The sequence below is a fragment of the Engystomops pustulosus genome, chromosome 1 (genome assembly GCF_040894005.1).
Source record: "Engystomops pustulosus chromosome 1, aEngPut4.maternal, whole genome shotgun sequence".
NCBI classification, from domain to species: Eukaryota; Metazoa; Chordata; class Amphibia; order Anura; family Leptodactylidae; genus Engystomops; species Engystomops pustulosus.
The window spans coordinates 240528464-240549982 of record NC_092411.1 but is presented as its reverse complement, the minus strand read 5'-3'; the positions used below and the strand labels follow the sequence as shown (position 1 = coordinate 240549982).

General features: G+C 39.9%; 1 protein-coding gene across 6 annotated transcripts in view; it reads right to left on the bottom strand.

The window, feature by feature from the left end:
- PCM1 (pericentriolar material 1) overlaps positions 1 to 21519 on the bottom strand; it is a 67177-nt gene that overhangs the window by 29965 nt on the left and 15693 nt on the right. For 4 of the 6 annotated variants that reach the window (XM_072122457.1, XM_072122477.1, XM_072122461.1 and 1 more), the window contains exons 3-13: positions 20973 to 21215; positions 20536 to 20808; positions 14986 to 15099; positions 13265 to 13414; positions 9818 to 9995; positions 8615 to 8715; positions 7572 to 7788; positions 6153 to 6336; positions 3985 to 4170; positions 2717 to 2874; positions 306 to 547 (exon numbers count right to left, since the gene is read on the bottom strand). In XM_072122457.1, the coding sequence (XP_071978558.1) occupies positions 306 to 547; positions 2717 to 2874; positions 3985 to 4170; positions 6153 to 6336; positions 7572 to 7788; positions 8615 to 8715; positions 9818 to 9995; positions 13265 to 13414; positions 14986 to 15099; positions 20536 to 20808; positions 20973 to 21215 (2046 nt within the window). The remainder of the gene's footprint in view (positions 1 to 305; positions 548 to 2716; positions 2875 to 3984; positions 4171 to 6152; positions 6337 to 7571; positions 7789 to 8614; positions 8716 to 9817; positions 9996 to 13264; positions 13415 to 14985; positions 15100 to 20535; positions 20809 to 20972; positions 21216 to 21519) is intronic. The other 2 variants (XM_072122485.1, XM_072122490.1) reach the window with 2 other exon arrangements.

Genomic DNA, 21519 nt, shown 5'->3' with positions numbered 1-21519 from the left:
TGGCGTATAGAATTATACTAAAAGACGGAACAGTAATACTTATGGTAAATGTCCTTTAACTTATTTGCAGCCAAAACCAGCAATGCTCAAACAAACAGAACAGGTGCAAGTCTTTCCAGTGACCCTACAGAAGTTATGTATATAACCTGCACCTGTTATATACACACTGCACCTGTATGCATGACCACTCTTGGTTTTGACTCACAACAACATAGGACCTGACATGAACTGGGCATTAGATGTTCGCTCTAATATAAAACCATCACCAAAATTAGAGAGCTCTCCAAATAAAAAAAAAAAAATACCATTGCTACAAGATCCTGTAATTGCCTCAGTTTCTGTTTGGCGGCTATGAGTCTGTTAAATTTTTCTTCAAAATCATCATCATCCTCCTCCTCCTCCTCATCATCATTCTGGTCGTCTTCTGTGACACTGCTGCGGCTAGAGAGGGAAGGTGCACTGCCAGGATCTTCATCTACATCATCCTCTTCCAGCCCATCAATTCTATCTTCTCTTGTATCCTTCGTATCTCTATTATAAAGGCATTCTGCAAGACAAACGCATCAGATGTAAAAAAGTCAAATCAACATTTTTTTTTTTTAAAAAAGGGAATAATTTACTAATAGTGTCTAAATGTTTAAAAGTCATTGGGATAAAGTCATGTGTACGGATCACTAAACTGCTTACTGGTTTTTTCTTTAACAAGGCATTAACATTCAACAAACTTGAAGTGAAAACGAAACTTTGTAATAGATCTGATCATAGCAAAGGGCTTCTTTCTTCACTCCATTTGTCCATCATCACTCTTTATTTTTCTTCCTAATCTTCTTATCACTCTTAAATTTCTGCCAAAATTCAATAACATCCAAAACGCTTCATTGGCTTCTTTCTCCCTTGCCCACATGTTTTTATAAAAGTTAATTTATATTCCCTCTTCAATGCTGGCGTTTTGTAACAATATTCTCTATATTTCACCCGCCGCCTTCCCTCCTCGCATTTGTAAAATGAATAATCTCTCTGATACTAGATGTAAAGATTGCGTTGAAGTAAGGCCCAGCATACGCCTGCGCCAGGTAGCGTTTAGTGGAAACTAAAAAAGTCACCTTCCATTCTCAACAGTCTTGAACCCCTTAACGCTCTGCGCCGTAGCTCTACGGCGCAGAGGTATAAGGGATGTATGAAGAGGGCTCACGGGCTGAGTCCTCTTCATACAAAGGTAGGGGTTTTTGCAATTTGCAGAAAACCCCTACCGCTAATAACTGCGGTCGGTGCTTGCACTGATCGCAGCTATCAACCATGTGATTGCCGCCGGCAAAGTCGCCGGCGGCGTTCAAAAAAATGCGATCTTTAATGCGCCATCTTTAATGCGATCGCCGTGCCCCTGAACGTCATCGGGGGCGATCGGTTGCCATGGTAGTCTCGGGTCTTCTTTTGACACGAGGCTACATGGCTTCTGCAGATTCGTTACAATGAGCCAGTGGCTCATTGTAATGAATGTGCAGCAAAAATGCCATATATTGCAATACAGAAGTATTGCAGTATATTGTAGGAGTGATCTGACTATCTAGGGTTAATGTACCCTTGATGGTCTAAAAAATAGTGGAAAAAAAAAAAATTAATAAAATATTAAAAATTCTAATCACCCCCCTTTCCCTAGAACGGATATAAAACATAATAAACAGTAAAGATCACAGACACATTAGGTATCGCCGCGTCCCAAAATGCCCGATCTATCAAAATATAAAAACGGTTACGGGCGGCGTAACATCCGAGGCGGGAAATGGCGCCCAAATGTCTGAAATGCGACTTTTACACCTTTTTACATAACATAAAAAATAAAATAAAAAATGATCAAAATGTCGCACAGACCTCAAAATGGTAGCAATGAAAACGTTGCCTCATTTCGCAAAAAATGACCCCTCACACAGCTCCGTACAACAAACCATGAAAAAGTTATTAGCGTCAGAAGATGGCAAAATTTTTTTTCTTTTTTGTACACATTCGTTTAATTTTTGAAAATGTATCAAAACACAATAAAACCTATATAAATTTGGTATCACCGCGATCGCACCGAACCAAAGAATAAAGTAGGCGTGTTATTTGGAGCGAAGAGTGAAAGTCGTAAAAACTGAGCCCACAAGAACGTGACTTTTTTTTTTCAATTTTTCCACATTTGGAATTTTTTTTCAGCTTCGCAGTACACGGCATGTTAAAATAAATAACATTACGGGAAAGTAAAATTTGTTACGCACACAATAAGCCCTCACACAGGTCTGTACACGTAAAAATGAAAAAGTTATGGATTTTTGAAGTTGGAGAGTGAGAAATGAGCCGAAAAACCCTGCGTCCTTAAGGGGTTAAATTCCGGTCCAGTGCTGCAGCAGTGTTTTTGTTATTGATAACAGTATGTGTAATCAGCCGTATGCAGGTGTGAACTTAGTCCACCAGAATTGGATGCATCTTCATTTTCTGTTGTCTTAATATTAGACACTGTTAATAAATCCGACACACTCACAACATCAAAAATGACAAAAAAATATTCTGAGCAGACATCAGAAAAACAGTCCATTCTTGTAGTCAGTGCACAGTGCAGTATACTGTAGTGCAGTATTATTCACCTTACAAAACTTAATGAAGATAAGCCGCTAACCCATGGCCAAGGTCACCAGCGTCAGATTACAGACAGGCATTCATAATATTATTTGCTGAAGCATACCTAATGCCGACGACACATTGAAGCTTCTCAAATTCGCTGCGGATCTGTTATTTATTTCACAGTCAGTGTTACAAGGCCTTTCATCTCGGTTATTTACACCACACTGGGAATTAGTGATGCTATTTACTGCTCCCCAGCTACTCATACGTTGAGGGTTTCTGAAAATTAATAAAAGATAAAAACCCACATTAACAAATTAAATATAATACAGATATGGCAGAAAAAGAAATTGGATACAAAACGGATCAGCTTTTAACGGACGTGTCTGTGTGAATAAAACCCAAGGATGGGTTTGCTTATTATCTATTTGCTTATTATCTATTCTGTTGAGAACATAAATTAAATTTTTTCCAACAGCTTCCACATTCGATGGATATAAATGGTCAGCTTATGTCTGAATGGACCTCTGCTGACTGCCACTTCCCCTTTTATTATTTACCATAAAAGACAAGTGCGGTTCGGCCATTACACAGTCATGTACGAGTTCCTGCATCCACAGAGAAATAAAATATTTCAGTCCAGGAAATTCTATTAAAAGGAGTTGTCCTATACAGGCAGTCCCCGGGTTACATACAAGATAGGGTCTGTAGGTTTGTTCTTAAGTTGAATTTGTATGCAAGTCGGAACTGTATACTTTAACATTGTAGCTCCCAGCCAGAACTTTTTTGGTCTCTGTGACAATTCGATTTTTAAAATGTTGGGTTGTCATAAGAACCAGGATTAACAATAAAGCTTCATTACAGACACCTGTGATAACTGTTACAGCTGATCATTGTAGCCTAAGACTAAAGTACAATAAATTACCAATATCCAGAGGTCCGTTTGTAACTAGGGGTTGTATGTAAGTCGAGTGTTCTTAAGTAGGGGACCGCCTGTATTAGCAATTTTTTTTTAGTTTGAATGATTGAAAGTTGTACAATTTTCCAATATAATTTGTGTATCAATTCCTCAAAGTTTCCTAGATCTCTGCTTGCTGTTATTTTACAGTAAACTTATATGTTCACTTCCAGTGGATATAAACTTGTCCATGGTCATGTGTGTTGTAGAACTTTTCATAATACAAACAATAATTGCTGAAATGAGAACACCTTTTTAACTATGGTAATTAGATAAGGAATACCTTTATATATTTTTTTTTAATTTGCACCAGTAAAAATATAATATTCTTGGTTTTTTCTTAACCTCTACTTTTGTTTCACATTACAACTAATGAAACTGGCAGAAAATATATTTTATACTGGAAAGAGCAGGTTTATGAGGCTTTTTACCTGATGTTGGTTACAGGATGATTTACTTCCTGATCGGATTCAATCCATGAATCCTCAGTTTCTTCTTCTTCCTCTTCATCTTTATTGTTCTCATTGACAGCATCGGTGATCATATCGGACGTCTGCTCATAATATCGCACCAAATCCCGCAGCTCGTTGAGCCTTTTACGAACTTCTTTCAGTTTCCTACACAGATGAATAGAAGGGATGGAGTGAAAGCTCTTGAAGCAATGAATACATAAATTAGTTTTTCCTGTGCTTAATTGCAAACTCCAAATACCACCATGAAAGAGTCTAAATAGACTTCTGTGCTGTCTATGTTTCTCACATAGAATCAGCTTTACCTTGCGAGGAGTACAAACCACTGCTGATTGTTGTTACACACATACACTAGAGATCAAAATTAGAGAATATATGATATAATCTCCACTGATCAACATTTGATGGATTTTTGTAAGGGGTACACCATGCCACTAGAACAGTGATTTTATAAAATTACCAAAAAGTGTATCATCAAAGAACCTTTATTTTACAAAAAAAAGTGATGGTCATTATTAGAGCAACAGCAATAACTGTAGTACAGAGAAAAATTATAATTACATTTTCTGAAGGTCACACCAGTCACCTATCAGTAGGCAGTGCTCAGGCCTTTGCTTTGAATGACTTTGGCACATCTGAGGCCACAGGACATCACTGGTCTCTCGCACGACTCTGCTGGGGTTTGGGCCACTCTTCTTCTAGTCTTGCACAGATCTGTTTCTATTAGGTTTAGATCAGGACTCTGGGTTGGACACTGCATTGTTTCAATGTTTTCTGTTTCAATTAACTATTTTGCACGCTTTGCTGTGCGACAAAGGGCACTGTCCTGCATGAAAATTGCTGGCTGATTGAGTGATGAACACAAGGGAGGAACCACATGTTGTTGAAGATGGTTCTGATACAAACTTGCATTCACTTTGGCATGTAGCTGTATCAGAAGTTCAACTCTTGCTGCAGAAATTATTCCTCAAACCATGACACTTCCTCAAAAACTTCTCACTGATTTCATTACACACTTTGGGTTCAGTCATTCCCCAGAAGGACACAACGGCCTAAATTTTCTATTAGTGAGGCAAACTGCACTACACCATGTACAGTCTTGATTAATCTGGCACCACCCAGCATGCGCCGTTTGCGTATACACCAACAGGCATGTGCCATAATTGTGATATAAATGTACAGTTTGCCCCTTTAGGTGCACAGTATTACGGCAGTACATATGTCCCCCTACGGTCGTGTGAATACGGCCTTATGCTGCCATTTAAATAGAGTTTGTCAGATAACTAAGGAAATTAGCAGCAGGTGCCAAATTAACATCAATAACTTACAGGTATCTGAAAAAGTGCTCTAATTTTGATGAGTGTTCTTTTACAATTATCCAATTTACATTTTAATTCTGTGCATTAGATTATATTGGATTTATATTATACACATTTTATGAAATAATAAAATATTGCAATTTTACTCATGTTTGGATATTTTCACATAGGACTAACACAATAACATTGAGATTTAGGAAATTGTGTGTTGTGCTCTAATTTTGATCTCCAGTGTAGCTGATGACACAAGTTGAAAATATTCTAACTTTTTGATAGCAAATAACTTTTCTGGTGGACAAGGCATTTTTATGTTGGTTTTCCGACCCTCAAACCACTTTCTTTGGAAGTATGCATGACAGAACGGGCTGGGACGTGGCAGATATTTTATTCAGGTGGCCGAGCCGCTTAGTAAATCCAGCATGCAGTACACTGGTGAGGGGGAAATTAAAACTACCTCTAAATACATCAGTCTTAAAAGGAACACTCCAGTCAATGTTAATTAATTGATTAATACATGATGCAGGGCCTAAGAGATGGATCATGACACATTCTCACTGTATTCCTAGAACCTAGAGACATGCTCCTCGCTTCAGGCCCTGTACAAGGTGTAATACAACGAATCAGCTGTGACCGGAGCGTTCCTTTACTAAATTCCCTCACTCTGTTCTAGTTTCTTCTCAGTTTATTCCAGAATTGTGTACACATTTATGAAGACTAAAAACCACAAAAATATTTATGTTTAAAAACAAGGTTTTTCATCTTTGGCCATTTGGTTATCTGCCTGTTTGCAGCTGATGGCATTAAACATACTTCAGTTTTTCTGCAGGGTTTTGGTTTTCCTCATCTTCACTGCCATTCATGGAAGCTGAAGAACATGTGGCTCCTCTGGTTGGGCTGTTTGATGTCCGTTTATCAGCAATGTGATTAGCAGATGAGGTGGACCCTATGCTCCTCTGATCCATAACCCTTTGGGGAGAGCCTGAAGAACCTACAACTGAAAGAAAGATAGCCAAGTGTCACCACAATCAGAGACATGGAAGACAAACAAATAAATTTGTCCATAAACTGGCTGCTCATGGACAGTTAGAGCATACATGACCCTCAATCTGCAAACGACTTGCCAGGACCTTAAAGGGCATCGACCATCAGGATAAAAAAAAAAACTGTATGCAAATGAGCACGAGGGGTTCTCCTGAACCCTGGTACCTACACACAATTCTGGTGTCATATTAGGGTAGAATCTGCCCTTTACTATGATATAAGGATTCTGTATGGATGCTTAACAGAACACTCGGAAATAGAAAGCTGTACATACCCAGTTTCCCCCAATATAGGACATCCTGGAAAATAAGACCAAGCACAATTTTGTTCAATCTTAGAAATATAAGGCCTCCCATGAAAATAAGACCTAGCGGCTGTCATTGCTACTGCTACTCCCAATGCCGTACATTAGTATTAGTAGATCTTTTAGATGCTGCAAGAGGCTGTGACATGGATGAAGAATTTGCGGAATAAAATCACTGACGGTTGCATTGCAATTGCGATGCAAGCAGCTACCCGGACAAGAAGTGATCATTTACGGAAAGTGTGATTGCTAAACATGAGAGATTGGGGCCAAATATTGTACCATTTTTTTTCGGACTATAAGGCGCACAAAAAATACTTTGATTTTCTCAGTAATCAAAGGAGCGCCTTATATAACAACCGTTCTTAAAGACAACAGCTGCCTGGAACTGTGCACAGGTCTGCCACCTGCTGGTCATTCATCCTTATAATCCGGTGCGCCTTCTATATGAACCTAGACGTTTAAGCAGGCATTTATTGATGGTGCGCCTTATAATCCAGTGCACCTTATAATCTGAAAAATACTGCAATAGAAATGGAGCCACAAGAAGTTCAGCATGAAATTCAGAGATTGGAGAGTTACAAGGATGTTTGAGAAGTTGATTTTTTTGTTCACCAATAAATGTGAATTCTTGTTCATCGAAAAATAAGACATAGCGCCTCTTTAGGAGCAAAAATTAATACAAGACACTGTCTTATTTTTGGAGAAACAGGGTAAAAACCTTTGGTAAAAATTTTTAGGGTGGATATCTCCACACACAACCAATTGGGTTTAGCCATTTGAAGTGGTCACTGTCATGATGTTTATAAACCTCCTTTCTGCACAGGGCATGCGCAAATAGGACGTATATAGCCGTATGGTAGTCGAGGGGTTAATGTACTTACATGCAGTGTTATTCAAATGGTGATCCTGTAGTGTATGGAGTTCTCCCAGTATAGAGTCCATTTTTTGTTTCTTTTCACGCATAACTCCGACTTTACTTAAGAGAGGACCCCGGTCGTCAGAAGCAGGTTCTGATATGGAGGAGTTTAGACTCTGAGAAACCGCTCTAGTAAGAGACAAGCTTTCTGCCTGCCTCCTGTTATCTGGAACTGGTGGACTCTAAAAAAAACAAAAAAAAAACAAAAACAAACACATCATAAAACACTCAGTCACTTACAGGAAAGGTCCAAACAATATTTCTTCTTGGTAACTTTTATTTTATGTGCAATAAAATCCAGGCTGCTGATATTTCTTGGGATTGCAGGATAGTTTGTTTTACTGAAACCCTCTAATTATAACTGTATATTTACAATATATTTGCCTAAGAGAAACTCCCATTAGCCTACATGCACATGACCATGGCCCACAAACAGGGGAATGTTTGGCCTGTTTCATCTAGGTTCAAATCAGGGGAGAGGCAGGTCACTGCTAGTGATATATGACGCCAGGAGACCAATCCTGGTCATTTTGTGAAACAGATCTTCAACACCCCCCCCTTCCCCAATTATGTTAGAAGATACCAATATGAGGAGCTATGTGCTGTAGTTCAATTATTAAGAGGCATCTAATGAGTTAACTGCTACCAGTGCGGACACCAATTGGGAATTTTGTGGCAGATGTCTCCTGTAAAGTAACACTAAGGGTGCGGTCACACGTTGTGTTTTGAAACACATTACAAGGTCTGAGGGGAGGAGATCTGCCCAATAACATTACTGTTAACATTTGTGTTTACAATGCATTGTAAATGCAAAATGTTAACAGTAATCTAATTAGGCAAATCACCTCCCTTCAGCTATTGTAATGTGTTTCAAAACACAACGTGGGACCGTACCCTAATAGAGAGGGCTCAACAACTTAGACACTTGTCATCAAGGAGTTATTCATTCATATATTTCCAAAAGAAAAGGTGGATAAGTAAAATATAGAAAAGATGAAATTGCCAAACCTGAACATCATGCAGCTGGTTATGAAAGCGTTGAATCAGGTCATTTAGTTCTTCATTTAGCTCAGATGTTAAACTCAATCCAGAGACACTTCCTGTGTTTTCTGTGACAACAAAAACAATAAATAATACAATTAATATTACTGTAGTCACTGATTACATTAGCACGAAGGAAGCCTGGCACAGAGATCACTACAATGTGATGGATTAGGTAAAAGCAGTGATGTGTACAGCCCTGTATGAGCTTTCCAGTCTCCTGTTAATCAATTGAAAATCTCTTTAATTTGCTTAAAGATGAAAACTTTTTTTTTTTTTTTTTAAATGCACCAGGGAGGTGCTACAACTGAAGGGAGATTTGCCTAATTAAACAGCTGTTAACACCTGCATTTACAAAACGCATGTGTTAAACGGGATGTTAATGCATGCTTTAACACGTGCGTTTTGTAAACGCAAGCGTTAACAGCTGTTTAATTAGGCAAATCTTCCTTCAGCTGTAGCAATGTGTTTTTAAACGCATGCAGTAAACGAGACGTGTGACCATACACTCAGGCAAGGGAATGGGAGGGAAGAAGCGCACATAAGAGGTGTGCAATTATGTGATGAGGGACTGCCGAACACCTTATGGGGCACCAAAGACTCCATTTGCATATTTGCATTTTTCTCTGCATAGGCACCATTTTGGCTAATGAAAATAAGAGAATGAAGTCGCCGATATGCAAGCGAGTTCAGCAGAAAACAACAGTGTACATGTGGTTGAATTCCTTTAAAGGATGTTCTTTCCCTTTCCCTGCTTTCTTTGGTATGTAGGTTATACATGTTGTATATGTTATGTTGTTTTGAATGTCTCTAATGGAGCCGCACTGTAAAAAAAAAAAAACTGTAAATACATGCATCAATTCATGCATTAAATGATTGTAAAGCAAGCCCACTGACATGCAGGTGTGTGCTCATTCTGGCAGGATCCACTCCTCTTTTAGCTTTGTATGCTCTTATTTTTTAGAAAGAAAAAAAACGCTTTACAAACTATGCAAATTAGCCTGAGGGGCTTTTAAAAGCCTTTTATTTTCTCAAAGACACTGCATTAATCCCAGGATTAAATTAATCCCTAAAACTTGGCTTTAAGCTGCCAATGCTTATACCAATGGTGCAGTCTATTTAGTCTAGTAATGAGGTTACAGCAAGTTTGTCATCAATGTAGGCACCTACCAGATTCATCCATCACAGCAATAGCTTGTTCAGCCTTGTGCTGTAAGGCGAGGAGAGCGGCCTGCCTTCCCTTCAGAGCCCTGAGCTGCTCCTGCTGCTGTAACATCCTTGTCAGTAGGGCATGCTGCTTTTTCATATTTTTTAGCTCTTCCTTGGCCTCTTGCTGTGGATCTACTGCCTAAAAGAAAAAATAGCAACACATTAGAAAAGGATAAATTAAAGCAGAGAGACTGTCAGAAGACTTATACTGCTTGCTGCAAGGGCTGGGGTGTAGTTTCTGCACATGAGGAATATGACCAACATCTGACTTGTGATTTTCTGCTTTCTAACTTATCATTTCTGCAGTCATGGGGGACATGTACATAAAGCGATGGTACCTCCATGGATTTGGTTTCCAACTAGCTGTCGTTAATGTGGTACATATACTAATTAATGGGTCGGGAAGGAGAACAGGCGGTAGGAGCACCACAAAAAAAAAAAAAAAAAGGTGGAAATCCCATAGTAAAATGTCACTCATCAATTCTAGCTTCACCTCAGCGAGCCTCTGCCCTCTCAAAGCACCCTTTAGGTGGATTGGTTCCTAGGACTAGGTCCATGTATGGTTTCATATTTAGAAGAAAAAAATAGGGTCATAATATGGATAAGGAAAACCTAAAAGAGCGTGTTGTGCTGTGTCATATAATTGCTCTACAAATAAAATCATAAGTATCCCCCTAGTATCATCCCAGGTCACTTTAAATTATGTACCCCCATAAAGCGACAGTGCACCTCACTGCTGCCTTGTGAGCACCTTGGTCTTAACATTTATCTCTCCAGCACCTACCATAACATCATAACAGCGTTTAACTGAAGTGGAGGCAGAATGAGGCTCGGTTCACACTGGTGGTTAATGCATGTGTTTCAAAAAGCAACGCAACATCTATGAGAGATTTTACTAATGGATGTTAAAACACAATTTAAATGTGGTGTTAAGTCAACTAACGCAATGTTAACATGTACGTTAATGTCAACATGTTTATTATTGTGTTTTGTAAACGGAAATGTTAAATGCTATTTAAGTAGGCAAATCTTTCTGCAAAAGTTTCATTGTTTTTTACAACATGTTTTAACAACGCGTGATCGTACCCTTACGACAAATATGCGATTGAGAAGAATCTCGCTACAGACTGACCACAGTATTGATGATGGATCCCTGAGCATTCTAGTGAATATGATACAATGTGTGATCATGATTACAGATATAGGAGACTTCCCTGTGGAACAGCATTGACTATGTGATGCTCAGAGTCCCATTTACTGCTTTGTGGTCCATCCACCGTCCATGCTTGATTGTTTCAGCCATTAAAGGACACCTGTCATCAGGTCTGTGTCACTATTTCAGTCACTACTACCTCACAAGGATCCCATCCCAGCCTTTATCTAGTTATTTCATACATTAATAATTGTAAAATCATCTCTTCTTTATTATGCAAATGAGGCTGGTCACATGGTCAGAGGTAGTGATGTCACCCCTGTTCCCCCTCCCCTCTCCTCCCCCTGCTCATGTCTGTGTGTAATGTATAGTAAAGCATTGCTAGTGTGTGTCCTGCATCTGCTGACATGCTGCATCCTCCTAATACACAGAGATACAGACAGCTACACAAGTACCTGACATGTTCTGCTATAACATGTGAGAGACACAGACATCAGCTACACAAGTACCTCACCTGTGCTGCTGTAACATGGCTGCCTGGAGCTGCTGTATCTTTCACATACATACATACACATGCACACACAGGCAGCAGTGGGCGTGGCCACCAGCAAGCACATGGAGCAGGTGTCAGTCAAGCACTGGGCGTGTGACTGTCCCTCCCATTCATGAATAACCTGGACAGCTTGAATATGCTAATGAATCATTAGACATTTCACAGGTCATTTGCATACAGCTTCAGGACCTCATTGCTTAAGTTTACAGGCATGTAGAGGGACAATGAAGGGATAGAGGCAATGCTCTCTAATGGCAGTTTATGAAAATATATTTAGTTTACGGGAGTTATTTTGCATGACGGGTTCTCTTTAAATGGATTCAATTGATAGGCCTGACCTAGTTGTCAGTTGCATGACTGTAAACTAGGCTACTTCGAGAAAAGTTTTGACATTTAATTTTAATCGCAATAATTAAATAAACTTTTCAAAAGATAGAAAAACATGAAAGTCCAATCACATATTTCCATCTCAATGGTATAAAAAGAAAAAGTTTGGTGCATGACAAAATGATAAAATAAATGGTGCTTATGCACACGACAGCAGACCAACCACAACCTTTTCTATGGTTCACTGTTGTACCAGGGTTTCCATTCATAACAAAACCTGTAACACATGTGTTATATTGGTCAATGTCCTTTGTTACTTTTTGCTTATTAGCCAGTGTCACATACAAGTAAATCAGTACAGATAAATACATTATTGCTTTACACAACTCAAACACCAACATATACTTTCATACATGCAAAGTAAAATACAGAAGGATACATTACTCAATAAAGAATTATGACAAATGACTTCTAAAACCAAATTATGGGTCCAAGTGTTGGAAAACAAAGCAAAATAATGAAAGTAAATTAACTGCAGAGAAGAGGCTTGAAGCCCATCTAACCTTCCAATAAACTGGAAAAATCAGCAGCCTGGTGTGTGCTGCATGTAGTACAGGATAAACAGCATTATGTTAACTATACAACTCAAATCCTGCACTTTGTCGGGGTGTCTCAGCTGTTAGGAGGAAACCTAGCTGCTTTGACTCTCTGCTCCTCCCTCCATAGAGCTGCTGTGTAATGGAATTAAATAAAGATTTCAGAATCAGTTTACCAGGAAGAGGCACAAGAGCTGCAGCCTGGGGATCACAGGAACAGTCATACAGGAATAGAAAAATAAATGATAGGCGATGGACTACTGTACCGGCAGTGCAGAAAATAAACATTTTACAGATCTGTAGTTCTTTATTACGTTTTCTAATAGAACAAAGCTGTGGGATTCAGCAACAAAATTTGTGGCACTTAATAAAAATGATACAGAGAATAGATTTAAAAAAAAGTAATAGGTAGCACAGAACCACATTTCTTTTTTCTTTTTATAAGGTTGGCAGTACACGACCGCAGTGAAAAATCAACTCTGCACTCACTGGATAAACAGCCTGACACAGAGGACAACACTTCAAGCATCATAGCGATATATAATTATAATTACATCTCGGCATAGTTGCTTTGCAGGGAAGCAGGGACGCCTTGTATCATATACCACAACAATTCTCAGATAGGGAGTTTCATCCCTGGTACTGTGGTCAGTCCATTAATTCCGGCCAGTGTGCCGATTTCACAGACTGACCAGGATTGTGTTCTTCTTGCCTAACAGTGAAACGCCACACCTATATACGATGTTTAAAAGGGGTAAATACCGAATATGGGAATGTACCTTAAACTTTAATCGATGCATTTCCCCGTTATTCACAGCCAGTCTTTTACTCTTTGGAGAGGCACAGATGTCAGATGTCTGCGAACCTTTCATTTTTGACATTGAGCTCCCTAGGCTGTCCTCAATTCGGGGTCGAATGAGAGGTACATCCTTTATTAAATAAGGTTTTTGTTAAACTTTGACATCTTTAAACATATAAAAACTTAATGTTGTTACAGTATAAAAGATAAATACAGACTGCTACTGTCACAGACCATCCATTGAATTAAGCTCCTCCATTTAGGCCTTGCACAATGTATGACTCTAGGTTCTAGCAAAGTTCTACTATGACAGTGATGGCTAACCTATGGCACTGGTGCCAGAGGTGGCACTCAGAGCCCTTTCTGTGGGCACTCAGGCCATCACCAGAGATGACTCCAGGTACCTTCCTGCAGTCCCAGACAGCCCAGGACTTGCTGTGCACAGAGCTATTTTAAAGTGACAGCTCTACCTGGGACTATTTTCTGCTTTATTGGTGTCCTCAGGTGCTGGTATCAATGAAAACTGTGACAGAGAAGCAAGTATAAATCACAAATTAAATTTCCGTGTTGGCACTTTGCGATAAATAAGAGGATCTTTGTTGTAGTTTGGGAACTCGACCTCTCAAAGGTTTGCCATCACTGTACTATGAGATTGTGTCACACTCCTCCCTTCAGGCCCTGCACCATGTTTTATTGAATGAATGAGCTTTGACTAAAGTGTCCCTTTAACTAGCTTTCCTATCTTCAATACACCCCTTGAGTCAAACTAGGAAATATTAACTGCATGGAAGGAATATATTTTTGGACTAAAACAAACAGACTTTAGCAATAAAAAAAAATCTTGCTTATAAGTTCCTGCATCTTCAAGTCCATAGGTCAGGAGGATCTAACACTGCCATACACTCCTGACTGCTGTCCTAGAGATTGGGTGACGCACTGATCAACTATGCTGTGAATGGATGAGGCCAGAGAAAATTGAGTAAAGAGAATGAAGATGAGCTGGGGATGTGTGTGTTGCAATGCTGAATGTGTTCATGTGAGTGAATGGAGCGGTGTGTGCTGTGCTTGTTTGTGGATTTTGGTGTCAAAGACATTTCTCCTTTTTGCGGATGACCAAATCTGGGGTGCATCTTATAGTCTGCAAAATATTTAACAGGGAGGGTTTTTGGGTTTTTTTTGCAGGAGGAAGGGGTTAGCAGTGGCGGCTGGTCGGAAACACAGGAAAAATAGAACATGCTCTAGCTTTTCCCCATGCATGGTTTTATGCCACTAGTGTGTGTGTACACCGTACCGCATTCGGGCATCACAGGAGTTTACATAGCAGAGTATACGTCCCCACAACAGCAGTGTAAAAGGGACATTAGGCCTTATGCAGATTGCAGTGTGCTTGCCCCTCCCCATAGAAAGCCCAGCAACAGATGCAAAATGGCAGAATATAGGACATGTCGCGGCCAGGTCACAGTGCCATGAGACACAGAAAGCTTACCGCACTGTGGTCCGCTGCCATAGACCTCTATGGGGGCCGTGATCTGTTCAATGTCCCCATAACACAATCTGCACTTGCTTGACTGAGCTCATATCCTTAGACCACTCATGACACCCCATGCATGTATGCAGTATACAGGATGTATCACCATTTTTTCTTCCTAAAAAGCGACTCATTTCTACACATAATACATACCAAAAGTAACAATGTCTTACCGTGGTATCTGAAGCTTCAGACCGCACATCAATGTTTAGTGATGTGCTTTCAGCTACAGATCCAGATCCCACTGGTGAATCTACAGTCCGTGCATCCTCCTCATTTTGGCTAGCCTGAAATATCATGTTCATAAAAATCATTTGTGCGGCAGATCACAGATCTCACTCAAAGATCTGACACAAAACATCTTCCTTCAAAAACACAAAATAGGAATTCAGTAGAAGTTGCACTTATGAGAGTTTTTTTGCAGAAATTTTAAGCAAGCGTCTTTTAGATGCGCATTAAAATTTAATAAGTGCTGGACATTTGAAGAACTTTTGTTTTTCTTAACAAGTTAATCTCTTAGGGAACTAGCCCTGGAGATACAATGGCGAATCTGTAAAAGTCTACTCACAACCTACAGAGAGGGTCATAAAAAAGGAGTCTACTGGGACTGGCAGATAACAGATCTAAAATGGTTTAGAAAGATTCTGTAGGAGGAAATAAAAATTTCAGCCTCTTCAGAGTAGAAATTACAGTCAGGAGTCCAATTTTCATAATCACCTCCCACTCTCGACTAACAGTGGATCTCTCGGTGGTTCTATGGCACCTAGAAACACAATCCTTTTGATAATAAATGAAAGATTCCCAACCAGGGCTGTATTTCTAGGTGCCACAGCTGTTTGAAATGTGCCCCCCTGCTGCAGGGAAGAGGGAGCAGCTCATGTATGTGATTGGGCCAATCATTCTAACAAGTAATTTGATTCCCCTAAAAACACAGGCAATTAACGTGATGTTACACAGAGGACGCGTCACTGATAAAGAAACCAGAGATCCAACAAAAAGTGTTGACAATGTAACACATGCTTCTATAAATAAACATCAAGTGTCATACACCTCATTATGTGAGAAGTGTACCCCCATGTACGTGGTCAGTATACATGTCTCAGCCTATGTGGTCAGCGTGTGGAATATGTACCTGTACAGGAATTCAGAAATGCATGTACAGGATAAATGTGCGCTCACATGCATGAATACAGATTTTCTATCCTTCTATACATTCATGTCCGGTCTCTCCTACATGAACTGTCCCACAAAGATTTTTTAGGTGACTTTGCTACTTGTTGATAGCTCTGAGAGTCCCCATCAACACTTTGGAATATTACACTGAACAACACAGAGTTATAGGAGCTAAAACAGCAATAAAACGGCGTAAAATTGTAAAGTAAGGGGGTTAAAAATTATCTTTATTGTGTAAACATCACTAAAGGGTCATAATTTGAGAGCTTTCTTTCATGGGCAAGCCCCTTTAACCCCTTCCCGCCGCAGCCCTTTTTCGATTTTGCGTTTTCATTTTTCACTCCCCACATTCAAAAATCTATGATTTTTTATGATTTTTACTGTTTATTTATATCAATTCTAGGGAAAGGGGGTGATTTGAATTTTTAGGTTTTTTTATTATAATTTTTTTATTTTAACTTTTTTTTTATTTTTATTTTTACTATTTTTCAGACTCCCTAGGGTACTTTAACCCTAGGTTGTCTGATCGATCCTATCATATACTGCCATACTACAGTATGGCAGTATATGGGGATTTTACTACTCATACATTACCATGTGCCAAAGCTACCATGGCGACGGATCGCATGGGCGCCGCCGTCTTTTTGAAGCCGCCGGCACCTTTGCCGGCGGCGATCAGCGGTAAAACACTATGCAGCAAAGACTTACCGGCTATGGAGAGGGCTCAGCCCGCGAGCCCTCTCCATGTACCGGGACCCGACATGTGACGTACTATTACGTCACATGTCGGTAAGGGGTTAAGGACATGCTAATTAGAATTCAATTACCTAAATTCAGTTTCCTAAGGCCAGTTGTTCACAAACTGTGTCAAATCGTAAAATTCTGGTGAATGAAAATAACCCAATTTTGATCAGATTTCAGTCCTGGTGTTATCAGATCTTCTGTTTTTGAAGTCTTCGTGTTATACCAGTTGTGTCAGATTCTCACAGCTCTGAGCTCCTTCCTCAAAGAGGCCTGTCACTCCCAAATAAACCCTCTAGCCCTACTCCAGTAATAGCAGTATAAAACGGCTAGCTTTATAGGAACATGCCAATAAAGCTAGCAAACACTTCACTGCTATAGCCCTCAGAACGCTGGACCAAGCTTACAGAGGGAGCGGTGCAAGGAGGCGGTGACTGCCACGCGAATCCTGGCAGTCACCGCCGACCTATGGTATGGGCTGTAACACTGGTCTGGCGTTTGGAGCGCTATGTAGTGCAGTGTTTGCTAGCTTTATCAGTATGTATAAAGCTAGCAGTTTAACACTGCTTTTACTGGGATAGGGCTAGGAAGCTGCTAACTTTTGTAAGCAGCTTGGGGAGGGTTTATTCGGGGTGACAGGTCCTCTTTAAAATGCAATATGTGTGAATATCTGAGCGTGCGAGGATGGTATCGGCTTGCCGTACATTATTTTTCATGCACCCATTGAGACTGGTACATGCTGCCATTATGCTGGACTGAAGAACATTGGACTTGTGCCTGGTACAATTAACCATCAATCAGCCAGAGTTCTGTCTGACTCTGATGGCGCTTGTTTGAGAGAATAATTTATAAACAAGGGACCCAAATGCAAGTTACTGCCAAATGATGCCCTGCAATGGCTTTCTTTCATAATCTCACTTGTATGAATGAGTAGATTGTGATTAATGGAAAGGTAGCATGGAAGGAAGCTATTCTCATATCTACACGGGTCTCTAAGCACTACAGCCACAGCACAAAACCTTTTATAACCCAAATGCTGCTATAATAATAATACTTGCTCCAATGTTTTTCTACTTTGTGCTTATCTTGTTTACCTATGCACTTATCACAGAATAGGTGTATCTGATAGCTTTACATAAGTGATAAATGTAGGGTTTCCAATCATAGGGGAGCCGTACGCACGTGTGAGTATATTTTCTAATATGTGAAGATACCTCAAGAACAGGTTCTGGTACAGGAAAGGTGGTGCCACTATACAAAAAGGATCTAAGACACTGGAAACTTCTGTTGTGGGGAAAATATTTGAGATGTTTGTTAGAGATGCTATCCCGGAGTATCTCACCGTACATAACCTTACAAGTCAGCACCAGAATGGGTTTATGAGGGATCGTTCCTGTCAGACTAATCTGATCAGCTTTTGTGTGGAGGTAAATTCGAGTCTGTACCTTGGGGGGTGAGGGGTGGTATTGGTGGATGGTAGACTTAATTTTAGTGACCAAAGCCAGGCAGCTTATAATAAAGCAAATAATGGGATGTATTAGGAGAGGAATAGATTCTCATGATATGGACATAGTTTTGCCCTAAGAAACTCAGCTTAGAAAAAAGATGACTAAGGGAAGACCTCATTACAATGTACAAATACCTGGACAGACCGTACAGGGATCTCGCAAAATATCTTTTTATACCTAGGCCTGTGACCAGGACAAGGGGGCATCCTCTACTCCTAGAGGAGAGGAGGTTCTACCATCACCATAGACAGGGGGCATCCTCTACACCTAGAGGAGAGGCAGTTCTCCTATCACCATAGACAGGGGCATCCTCTACACCTAAAGGAGAGGTGGCTCTACCATCACCATAGACAGGGATTCTTTACTGTAAGAGCAGTGAGACTGTGGAAGTCTCTGCCGCAGGAGGTTGTTATGGAGGACTCTTTGTACATGTTCAAGAGAGGCCTGGATGACTTTCTCAAAATATCATCACTGGTTATGCGGAAAAAAACATTTGTTTAATTCTTAAAAGTTGAACATGATGGACTTGTGTCTTTTTTCAAACTATACTATGTTACCATGCTGCAGCATGCAGTTTCCTCAATTAAAAGAAAAACACAAAAAAAATTATTACAACGATATCAGGGTCTTAAATACAGTAACAAATAGAGAATTTGGGTAACAAGATAACTAGGTTCATACCACAACAATCCGGAGCCAAGAACATTTGGATATACTTTCTATTTTATTGATGTTTGTTAAAAACATTGAGTTCTTTTTCTTATTTTTATTTTTTTTGGTAGCGATCCACTAAAGTAGGCTTGTCCATGCAACCTGTAGCAAATACGAAGCCTGCAGTTGCTGGACAAGGCCCCATGCCCCTCCAAGTACACAGGAGATACACCGGCTCCCATTGTCTGTCAGTCTGCAGGGCTGTGATACAAAAGTTTGTAAAGAAGCTTATGAGAAAGTTCAAGTTTACTTCCCATTGATCTGTTGGACATCAAGCAATCAGGTTGGAACAAGCTCATCCCACTGCTCCATTTAAATAGGGGATCTCGTGAAAAGTGGAGATCAAACACCGATAAATTTAGAAGTTATTCCTTTGCAATGGGGGGGGGGGGGGATTAGTTTCATTTTATGACAACGTAAAAGTACTTCATGGGCTAATAATATGCCCATGAATATTTAAAATACAATAATGACAGGTGAAGACGAGTCAATTACAATATAATAGCACCACAGCATTATTGTCACACTTGAAAGGGTGGGTGTTGCTAAAGGTTTCTTTTTTCTCTTTAGTCATGTTGGCAAGTTTGGGTGATGCGTACAAGTTATTCCACCCGTCACATTATAGGAGTCTCTGCTGCAAAAATCTGTAACAAGATGATTGTCTCAAAGGAAGGCGATTTTCTTATGTCATGTATGCATCAAAACCTTGTAATCAACATAGGTTTGTGCCCAAAGGTTTCAACCTACCCAGAATATTAGATACGCAAACTCACAAAAGTTTAAACTCATTAAACGTTTAAGATATAGTGCTCGGGATAAGATATATATGCTCGGGTTAAAATCACCAGAAGGAATTAAAAAAATAAAAGCAATGGCCTAGTTGGTGTTACTATTTCAGGCACATAGATGTAACAAGGGGAGCATTCCCTTGTGCATTGTTATGGGCATGTTCACACGTTGCAGTTCACATGTGGCTTTTCAAAAATAATGCAACACCTGAAGAGAGATTTGCCTAATTAAATTGATGTTAACATTTGCGTTTACAAAACGTAGCCATTAACACTGCATTAAGGCAAGTGTTATTGCATTTGTTAAAGGGGTTTTCCCACCAAACAAGTAAACTAAACTTACTGATTGGAGTAGGGGGTGGGGGTCTCTCCATCGGACCCTTCGTCGCTCCCAGAGATAAAATTAAGCTACATGAAAAATATTGCAGATCTCTCCACACTACACATAATTTCGACAAACAAAATCATGCACTTAGAGCTTTGAGAAGCCATGGCAACTGCTTCAATCGTTCAAGACCAATTTGTCAAGAACTCATACATCCCACCAAACACTGTGCATGCAGTAATGACTGCTCGGACCCCTCCATCCACCAGGTGGTCACAAAACGTCACAGGAAGTCCAGCAACTCCAGGTGGCGAATGACAAACTTTAACAGGGAAAGTATAATATGGGTGACCCTATTAGGATCTTATGCTTACCCTAGTAAAGTTAAGTGAGCAACCTCAAATTTATGAGGAAATAAAACGAGAAATCCATAACTGGTCTGGATTCTCATCATAGAAAAATGAAATCTCAGCATACCTGACTGCTGTCAAAAGCTGGTTCTCCTGGACCGTCTTCTCCCAAAGAAGCCTGGTAATTCTGCAGGAGTTCTTTAGAAAGAGGAGAAGCCAAGAAGTCCTTGGGTAATGAAGAGATGCTGGTTTCTCGCTTTGGAGGGCATGGAGATGCCAATTTATCTTTGTTAGTGTTTAGCTGTAGTGGTAGAAAGTTGAAGGGTTTTCTGGTCTCTGAAAGTTGCCGCTTATTGTTTGCTGCAGTTGCTCTTCCTTGTGAATCACTTCCAATGCTCCTCTAAAAATGTAAGAAAAAGCATTAAAGCGGCATATCACATGACACAATGGAAAAAAAATAAATAGCACTAAATATATTCTTAATAATAATTGTAAATGGAAAAACTAAAAAGAAATGCACACAGGAAAATGTCCGAGTACGAGTTCACAAATGGATAAAAGCACCTGATCCAAATCCCCAAAATTGATCTTCTGCTTCAGTCTCTCCAGCTCTGCTTGTTCTGGGACAGACATCTGAGACACATATCTGGTATGAGGATAAGTGTGTGGTGTTCTTGTCCTTCTACGACCAACTCCAGGAGACGACCCGGGAGAGATATCATTTGTAAGCCGGGACTCGCAATCCATGCCAAACTTCTTCTTGTTTTTTTCAGATGATCGGTTTGCTTTCTTTTGACCACTCCACTCCTGATCAATAAGAAAGAGGGAAATAATGTGTTGGAAACAAAGTGTTATTCCACAACCAAGACAATGAGGGTGTCAAAGGGTACAGCAATAGAGGTAGACATTGTGCAAGTGGTAGGGTATGACTCTATATTCTGCGATTGCGGCAACAGTTATAATAATTATGTTAATTAGCTTGGTGCACCCCAGCTACGTCAACCGAGCACCTAGTCTGATAAATTTTACTCCCCTCAGAGAGCAGGTAAGGGCGGGACAGCTAGCGCAACGCGGAAAGTGAATAAGTTATCAGATGAGGCACTGTGGTGAC